Source organism: Lipophrys pholis (assembly GCF_963383615.2).
Source record: "Lipophrys pholis genome assembly, chromosome: 1".
NCBI classification, from domain to species: domain Eukaryota; kingdom Metazoa; phylum Chordata; class Actinopteri; order Blenniiformes; family Blenniidae; genus Lipophrys; species Lipophrys pholis.
The window spans coordinates 17,050,228-17,059,990 of NC_137635.1; the positions used below are offsets into that span (position 1 = coordinate 17,050,228).

General features: G+C 41.5%; 1 protein-coding gene across 2 annotated transcripts; it reads left to right on the forward strand.

Annotated features, from left to right (window-relative positions):
* Window positions 1-3,174: 3,174 nt before the first annotated feature.
* tnfrsf13b (TNF receptor superfamily member 13B) lies at window positions 3,175-9,701 on the forward strand. 2 transcript variants are annotated; one of them, XM_080472193.1, is made up of 5 exons: window positions 3,175-3,350; window positions 5,104-5,220; window positions 6,660-6,776; window positions 6,918-7,217; window positions 8,085-9,701. In XM_080472193.1, exons 2-5 carry the CDS (start codon window positions 5,106-5,108, stop codon window positions 8,336-8,338), a joined length of 786 nt encoding a protein of 261 aa, XP_080328319.1. In that variant the 5' UTR covers window positions 3,175-3,350; window positions 5,104-5,105; the 3' UTR covers window positions 8,339-9,701. The 2 variants fall into 2 exon arrangements, with proteins under 2 accessions (XP_080328319.1, XP_080328320.1); XM_080472194.1 differs by having other exon boundaries at window positions 3,283-3,350; window positions 5,039-5,220.
* Window positions 9,702-9,763: the final 62 nt, after the last annotated feature.

Consider the following 9,763-nt stretch of genomic DNA (forward strand, 5'->3'; position numbering starts at 1 on the left):
TGTGGAGGAGGTCAGTGAGGAAAGGAGGAGAGAGGTTATGAAGAGCCTTGAATGTCAGGACTAACATTTGGAAATTGAAGGGCCGTTGGAAAGGAAGTCAGTGGAGTTGATGAAGAACTGGGGTTATGTGATGAATGAAAGGAGTTTGGGTGATGATTGGGGGGGCCGTGTTGGACCAGCTGGGGTTTATGAAGAGATTTGAGAGGGAGACCAGACAGAAGGGAGTTGCAGTAGTCCAGGCAGGAGGTGACCAGGGCGTGGAGTAGTGTGGCGGTGCTGCTGCATGAGAGGGGGGGGGGCGAAGACGGTGGAAGTAGGCTGACCGAGTGGTGTGATTGATGTGAGCTTGAAATGATAGCGAGCTGTCGAGGATGACCCACAGACTCTTAACCTGAGGTGAAGGAGAAACAGAGAAGTTGTCAATGGTGATGGAAAGACTGAGAACTTTAGTGAGGGTGGACTTGGACCCATAAGCAGAACCTCTGTTTTGTCACGGTTCAGTATGAGGAAGTTAAGGGAGAACCAGGATTTGATGTCCTGTAGACAGTTTCTGAAGGAAGGTTGGTGGAAAGGTAGAGCTGGGTGTCATCCGCACAACAGTGAAATTGAATATTATACCTCCAGAAAATATGGCCAAAGGGGATCAGGTAGATGATGAAGAGGATGAGGCCCAATACAGAGCCCTGGGGAACACCGGAGGAGAGGGGGGACAGCTGGGATTTATAAGATTTTAATTGAACAAACTGAGTGCAGCCAGAGAGGTATGCCGTGAACTAGTCAACATGTATGGATTCCAATCTGTGGAGGAGGATGGAGTGGGAGATGGTGTCAAACACCGCATTCAGATTGAGGTGGAAAAGGAGGGCGAAGAGAGATAATATACCAGAGTCAGCTGCTACCAGACGGTCGTTAATGAGTTTAATGAGAGCTGTTTCCGTGCAATGGTGGAAACCAAAGCCAGACTGAAGCTCTTCATAGAGGTTGTTGTCGGAGAGATTACAGTGGATTTGGGACGCAACATTTTTTTTCCAGAATCTTAGAAAGAAATGGTAATTGCGAGACGGACGTTATTGAAGTTGTTTGGGTCTGAGCCAGGGTTTGTTTTTTTTTCAAACTGGGGTAATGGCGGCAGATTTGAGAGCTGGAGGAACAGAACCAGAGGCGAGAGATGAGCAGATGACGGTGGTTATCAGAGGTGAGGTGGAGGAGACACATGATTTGACTAGAGTTGTTGGTATTGGGTCAAGCTGGCAGGTACAAAAGCTGTAGGAGCATTGTCAAAATGTTCCACGTTGGGAGCAGTTTTCAAAAAGTTGCATTTTCAGTGGTTCCGAGCACTGTGGTCACGTAAACTGACAATAAAAATGCAGCAAGTTTTCCATTTTTACACCTTATTATAGCTTTGCTGTGCATCCATTTGTATATAGTGGTCATCTCTCAATTGGAAGGTTGCAGGTTCGATTCCCCATCTCCCTGTGTCCACATGTTGAAGTGTCGTTGAGCAAGACACCAAACCCCAACTTTCTCCCAGTGGGTGTAGTGGGCACCTTGCAGGGTTTATTAAGAAAAAAAAACAAAAAAACAAGTTAAAGTTTAACAAAATTAAATCAAATAAAATAATCAAATATCATGACAGAGTTCATTTTCTTTGGATAAACTTAAGGATCAGGTCATATCTGGACAACCTTTCACGGCTTTCCAAATACCCGGAAGAAGACTCCACCTGTCGTTTTCAGGAGTTGCTCGACTTCTCCTGCTCGCTCTACTAAACGAGGGATTTGTAAAGCAAAACTAGCACCTTCTGATGACTTCTCGGCCCGCCGTTTCCGTCCTCTCTGACAGCTGCACAGAAATGCTACGCGGGACTAACGTCTCTGTTGGCGCTGGTTTCACATGTGGCTGCACATGTCCGGACGTACAGAGAAGTGAGGCCCAGGCAAAACGTCTCAGTCCTGTTCAGTGCTCAGCGGAGGTTGAAACACATGCAGGGGAAAAGCCCAACAGTTTCAAAGTGATGTAAAGAAAGTGGGTCCAGTCACAACTTTCCCTCCACTGCAGTCCCTCCTCAGACAACCAAAGTGTGGAAACTCTGTAGTCCGTTTTTGAATAGTTCATGGTATCGAGATGATCCACGTTTAAAAAAAAGCAATCGAGGACTCTGCCAGTTGTATACCAGAGCCTTAAACTGTTCCCTTGAAAAAGCCAGAACACTCTTGACGTTGGTTGGTATTGACAGTGATCGAATGTAGTAACAAGGTCGATCCTCAAAAACCAGAAAACCTGACAAAGTTACAGACAAAAGCCTTGTCGATTATCCTGTTACAGGAACAACAAATAGCTTCACTTGTGTTTGATTAATCAGAATTAGAAATAGCTCGAGAGAAAGTGATGGGTTTGTTTTTATACATGAATGTGTTAATTTAAGTATTTTTCCACAGGTGAAGTTTGAATCTGTGATGGGCTTTAGACCAACAAGACTTCAGATTGGGCTTAACTAATAAACTCTGACCATAAGGACACTTTGAATGTTTAATTTCCCTACCAAGTGAGAATTATAATAAACCATTCTTTGCAAAAGAAAAAATGAATAAATAAAAAAAAGATTAGAAATGAAGGTTTGTCCAAATTTAAGTTGCTATGACAGGAGTGTAATGGGGGGTGAGTACGGCAGCTTGCAGTGTGTCGCCAATCCAAACAGCAAGTTGGTTTCTTAAACAACACAAACTAAGAATTCTAGTTTTAAAGCAGGCTAAGAATATTTCTAAAAAGAAGTCAAAAAGGTTGAAAGAGTCAAAATATTCATAAATTGTTAAAAGGTTATGATGGTCAACAACGTCACAGAGGGAGTTACAGAGCGCAAGGACTCTCAAAGGCTGGAGGTCCGTTGGGATTATGGGTGAGCGGAGTAAAAAAAAAAAAAGAAAAGAAAAATATGTATATATATATATATATATATATATATATATATATATGTCCATCACTAGTCGGCAGTCCATCTGCTGGTGAAGTGAACCACTCACCTTGACACTACACGGCAAGAAACCTAATAAAACGCCCAGTGAAAAACAAAATTTGATTAAAACATGCAGCAAAAATTACGATTGTAAAAATAAAAAAAGGAGGGGGCGGCGGGATTCTTATGAGTGGACCAAATTAAGTACTTCCTTAGGTGCTAATATGGTCAATGGTTTGATTGAGAAAAGGTGGGTGTGTTCAGATGAGGGATCCTCCTCACAGACGAGTGGGGGAAGTCCCAGAACACACAGCGAGTTCGTGTCCAAGTCAGCCTCCAGGCTGAGACAGCATCTCGTCGCTCTCAAATGAAGAATCCTCACGACCTCCTTCTCCAGGTAAGCGAGCTCCCCATGCAACCCTTCTAGCCCACTGCAGCGTCTGTGGACAGGTGGGGATCGAAAGCTGAGGTCATGAATCTGCAGAAATCTCTCAAAGGTGAACTATGCTGCATATTGGTGACATTTATAAGTCAGCATATTTACGATAGACTGAATCCACTATGCAGTTTAATAGTGTGTATAATGAAGCTGCTGGGAGCTGCTTATTGAGTTGTGACAGATATATTCGAGAATAAGTCTTATAAGGCTTTTCAGCTCCATGTGTGACAGCAGTGGAGGGTGGAGGAGGTTCACACTCCGCTGACTCAGTGCTCGCTGGAGCGGAGCAAACTAGTCCAAAAGGCATGCCCTCTGTAAGGAAGGGTGCGTCTATATTATAATGTGCTAAGGTGGAGCAGACGGTTTGATTTCTGCGATTCTAAAGAGTTTGCACTGGTTTCGTACAAAGGAACTGGTTCTGAATGTCTCCGAACTTTCTTTTTCTCTGTAACCCCGTCTCCTTTACTTCTGGCACACTACAAATAAAAGCACAAATACCACTTCCACTGCCGCACACGCTGTTCAAGTTCACACGCCTCTCATTCCTTGAGCAGTTAAAACGCTTTTATGTCAAGAACCATTTCCCATTTACTGATAATAGATAATCAAATCCACTTTCTTTTTATTATTCCATGAAAATGTCCAGTCTTGCATAACGTAGCACAACAGTCTTTTTCTTTTTTTTGGGGGGTCATGTCATCCCGAACAGTATAGCATAGCATAGTATCACAGAGTGTGACATAATGTAGTGAAGGACAACATGGTATGGTATAGTATATCATGGCATATCATATAGTAGAGCATAGTATCTCATAATAGAGTATAGTATACTAGATTAGAGTATGATGCAATATAATATAGTACAGTATAATATAGTGCAGTATATTATACTGTACTATATTATATTGCATCATACTCTAATCTAGTATAGTACAGTATAATATAGTGCAGTATAACAAGAGTATGGCATAATATACCATAGTATTGTATGGTATAGCGTAGCATGGCACAACATTGTAGAGCATAGTATACCACAATATAGTATAGTATAGTATAGTATAGTATAGTATAGTATAGTAGGATAAAATAAAGAGTGGTATGGCATAGTATAATAAAGTTTAGTGCAGTATAATAGAGTATGGCATAATGTAGCATAGTGGAGCACTACAAATTACATTTTTATGGGTTGTAACATAATTTCCAGTCTTCCCCTATTTAGAAAGTGCTTTAAAACCAAAGTGCTTGACACTTGGTACAGAAAATACAAAAAGAGATTTATTCATTCATTCAGTTTTGTTCCTTTCATTAAAGCAAAAAAAAAAAAAAAAAAAAAAAAAAAATACACAACAGTAAACTCTAAATGATGAGATAAACACCTCCATGATTGGAAGGGAACAGCCAGAAGAGAACATTTCTTACCGTCTATTTAGCTGCAGTCGGTCTGTTATTCAGTTGGACATTGTTCCCTAGTCTAGGAAGCCTAAAGGCACAGTCCCATCTGAGCTCCAGCCTGGTTTTAAGAACAGGTAGACAGTTTAGAGTCCAGGGGTGTTCCCAGACCATGGATAGATTTAACGTCAATTAAAAGAATCTTACAATGAATCTATGCCTTTACCCTCACACAGACACCTTTCACATATCTATAGGTGCCGACATGAAGAAGACAGCTGCTTCCTTTATCGCATCTGTGTGTGTGTGTGTGTTTTGTCAGTGATGGCTGGCGACTGCCGCGACAGTCAGTTCTGGGATGCCTTGCTCAAAAACTGCATAGAATGTCACACAGTGTGTTGGCAGCAACACGTCATCGCCAGATGCTCCAGATACTGCGGTGAGTATAGAGATTCTCATCCTGGCACAATAAGTGGAACACAGAAACAAGCCACATCTCGACGTCAGTCTTGTACCAAAGACTACATCAAACAAAAAACAAAAACAAACTGCAAACAACATTGGTTTACCTGTTATGTGGAGAATTAGCATAATTAAAAACAGCGAATAGTTTAAAGCTCTCATTCAATTCACTTAATTTAACATTTATTTTAACAAGTTTGTTTGAGAACTGGTACTCATTTTCAATAAAGCAGCTGAAATTTAAATAAATAAATAAATAAATAAATAATCTGTGGGGGGGGGGGGGGGTCACAACGAGCTAAAACAGCCAACAATTAAAGCTGTTGAATGTTTTAGTAAAACAATAAAAAGGCGAGAAATGGTTCAAGCAACTAAAACGATCCTTATTAACATTCCAAAAATGCTTTTTAAAAAAAGGCTACAACAAGCTAAAACTAGTCAAAATGTCTAAAAATAGCTAAACCAGCTTGCAGCAAATGTCTAAAAGGATTTTTTTGAAGATAATATTGGATAAAACTGGTCAAAAATGTAAAAACACTTTTTTTTTTAAAGTGCAAAAAGAGTTAACACTGCGACATATGGCAAAAAAAATAATAATTCTTCAAAAAAAATGAAAGAACTTGATTAAGTAAGAAATTGCTTAAACTGCAAACAAAGAATAACACCGTGGTTTTAAATCACCTGCCAATAGGAGCATTTAAACGAGAGCTTTGTGTGCATTAGACCTTGTTTAGGTGAGAAAATTCACCTTGAGATGGTATCAGTTGAATGTTCACGTGCTGAACTTTGATTCCGTAGAGTTAGATATTAAACATGTCGGAATATCATTGCAAAATGATATGAATGTGGCAAAAAAAGAAAAAGAAAAGTGTAATAAGGGAGATGAACAGTCACTGAATGAAAAAGACCAACCAAAAAAATTGGAATGAAATATCTTATATCTTCAAATAAAAGTCAAACGCTGCCAGATGAGAAAATGCCTCTCGTCACAATAACCACCTTCTTTCCAAAACGCATTATAAGTCACACAATCATTAACAAAACAACCGTTTTGAGACCATGCCAACTATCATTATTATTATCAAAAGTGTATCCGTGTGTATAGTGTATACTTTTTGTAGAACAGGCCTGGTCCTGAGCTTGTGTTGGATCACAAACTTCAACATTGACACAGAGTCAGTATTTTATCTGAATTAGATGCAAGTCTGAGTTTGTTGCTAAAGAAAAAAAAAAAAACCAAAAAACATTTAAATGGCTGACATTTGTAGCTGAAAATGTAATGAACATTGTAATATTCAAACAGGACGATAGGTCTAAACCATAATAACATCATATTCTAACTGTACTTTTATAGAAAGTCTGAAGCCTGTTTAACCGATAGTTCATACTGCCCTCCACTCTGCCCTCCTGTGTCAGTGTCGGCACGCTGTAAGGCCCTGCATGGCCACTACTACGATCCCCTGGTGAAGAAATGCATGAACTGCACCAAGGTATGTGGCCGACATCCAGCAGCATGCTCCCAGCACTGCCGCGGTGAGTACTGACCCCTCCAGCCTCCACTCCACTCTGAATTATTTATTCTCCTGCTGCTGTTCAAGCTTTGTTTCTTTCTTCGTCACTCAACCACATGGAAAAGTTTTCTCTACGTTTGAGATCATATGGTTTCCCTCGCAGTCCTGCCGTCTCCCATGACCACCCAGACGTCCCTGCTGGACGTTACCCCTCACGTACCCAGCACCAGAGGCCCACCGGCGCTGGAAGACTCGGCCCTCCTGCTCTACTCGCTCCTGGCCGTGTGCATGCTGCTGCTGTTTTCCAGCCTCTCTCTGGCCTTGGCCGTGCTGCTGAGGGGGAAGAAGGCGAAGAGTGCCGACCCACCGCTGTCCGAGGGAAGAAACCGCGGGATGAAGTCTGCGCTCCAGCCGAGGCGGGAGGTCAGGCTCCCCGGGATCCAAGAGGGCAAGAACGGCAAAGGTCAGCGGGGAAATTGAGGAGCGGAGTGAGGGGAATCACAACCAAAGAGTAGAAGTATAGCACCTTTGCTGATATCCACAACACCATAAGTATGGTCACACCACAAGATGTGTCCTGATGTAATGTGATCAATAATGGCACATTAGTATACAAGGGTGGGCTGCAGAGTGGTGATCTGGTTGGTACATCAGTGAAAATGACCCATGGTTCGTCTTTGCTGGGGACATTTCTGTTTCAGATGTTCTCCATGGGTTTTCTGTCTACTTTAGTCCCCCCCCCCCCCAGTCCAAAAACACACATTTGAGGCAAATTTGTTGCATCACTAATGAACAGTCCTCCTTGGTGGAACATCAACTTCATTGAAACAGTACAGAATGCATGACAGAAAAGTAAAAACATAATGCAATATGGTAATGCATAGCAGAGTGTTGGGGATATTATAAAGTACAACATGATGCAGTTCTGTGTAATCTCGTACAACATTTAGTAGGAAAATATAAGCTATTGCATAGAGTAGTACGAATCTATATTACCGCAAGTTTTAATTGTGTAGTACAGTTGTGTATAGTAGGTGTCAGTTTAAATCGTTGACCAGATCGTAGTATTATATTTAGTTCTTCTTTTTTGACACTACCTTGAGCTTGCTTTCTTAGTAAGTAGTATCTGGGTTATGGCATGACCAAGTGCAAAAAACCCTCAAAAACTAGCATCAGCATTGACACTACCCAGAGCTCATAGAAATGGAGTTTGGGTCTATTGAAGTGAGCGGTGTCATATTCTGGCACATCGGTACTCTTACTCATGACTTACTGACCTTCCATGGAGTTTGCTGCGTCTTGCCCACTTTCCTTCCTTCCCCATTTGCAGCCGTTCCAAGCCCAGGCTATGAGGCCACAGACGACTCCATCCCAACGGAGACTTGCGTGTGCGTCCACTGCTTCCCTGACCTGAAATCCTTCAATCAGGCCAACGACAGACCGTCGACTGCCAAGATTTCCCTCCTTCAGCCTTCCAACCTGCAGAGAAACCAAAACAGTGGTCCCGTCTGGACAGAGGGGAGCCACCGCCACCACCACCAGACCCCCGGCCCAGAGGTCCAGGCGGATCCAGGAGTTGGTTGACGTTGTTGTACTGGACACATGTTGAAAATCTTGTCTGATTTGAGAGAGTGTAAGGAAATCAAAAACGTTAACTGGCTCGTTTGCATCTTATATGACCAGCCGGCCAAAACAGCAAAAATACATCAGTAAGAATGGACAATAAAGGGTCTTTCTTTCACAAAAGACTAAACAGAAACAAACAAGGACGATCTGCTGGGTGCTTGATTGGTAAACCAATCGGAATCCAATCACACTTTACTGAGGGCCTAAACTTCTCAAAGAACTGGAGAAGACTTACTGCTGCTTATTCTTATTTTTCTTCCTTTTCAAGTCATCTGGCTTTATTTGGTTTGTGGACATTTTGGACGTGATAAGAAAATCAACTGCAAACCGAGGACATTTGATAACATCAAGACTAGGATTAACTGGCAGGAGCTCTTAAAGCGGCTCCACTTTAAGATTTCGATCGTCTCGAGTTGAAGATTGGAAATGGGTCGTCAAGGTTCAAATCTGTAGTCGGATCTGAGACGGATTTGTGGCCGGCTTGCTGAATCTGTTCTCTGAAAAGTGTCAGGAACCCTTTAAGAATTCCCTGCAATGCACAGCTACAAACTAAACAATCCAAACGCCATGAAATTCAACACAACAATCGGCGTCCCATCAATGCCACGTCCAAACAAGCCGACAGATCACATCAATGTCCAAAGGCTCCGCCAAAGATACAGCTGGCATCATCATGCATCGTATCTACGTTTATGAAATCCATGTTGTACTGTGTCAACTAAATAACGCGTAGGATGTTCAATGATCCAAACGGATCCAAATTCACCAATATAGGACTGTTGTGCAATGCAGCGGGAAGACGTAAATCAACACCCAGCGCATGGACAAATTATAGCTTGTGATGAGAGTATATTTTAAACTGGCATTGGTAGAGCATTTTCCATCAGCCACCTGCTGTTCCGCTCATCATTTCTTCTGTAAATAATCAGCCAAGTGTCAAACCCCAGCTCCTCCCGGGCTGTAAATGTAATTAACTCCACCCACAATCTCTTTTTAACTTCACCTGAAGCTCTGTGCGGTGAAAGAAGAATGGCATGACATTATTACCCCCCTCCACCCCTTCCATAATAATGCATATATATTGCATATTAAAGCCCATCATAAAAATGTATCTATGCTTTATATTCAAGCTGGCCTTCATTAAAAAAAAATAAATAAAAAGTATATGATAGCCCCTCTGCATGTACGTATATATCTTGCAAATGAAAAAAAAAACAACATTAAAAACTTACGTATATCTGAATGTATATGTAAAGCCATATATTCACATTTGACACTTTTTCTTTGTTGTACAAGATGATTTATGTGGTTAAACCTATGTAAAAAAAGAAAAAAAAAAAAAAGAAAAGCTTCTCAAATAATATCTAATGGCTGTGGCCTGAG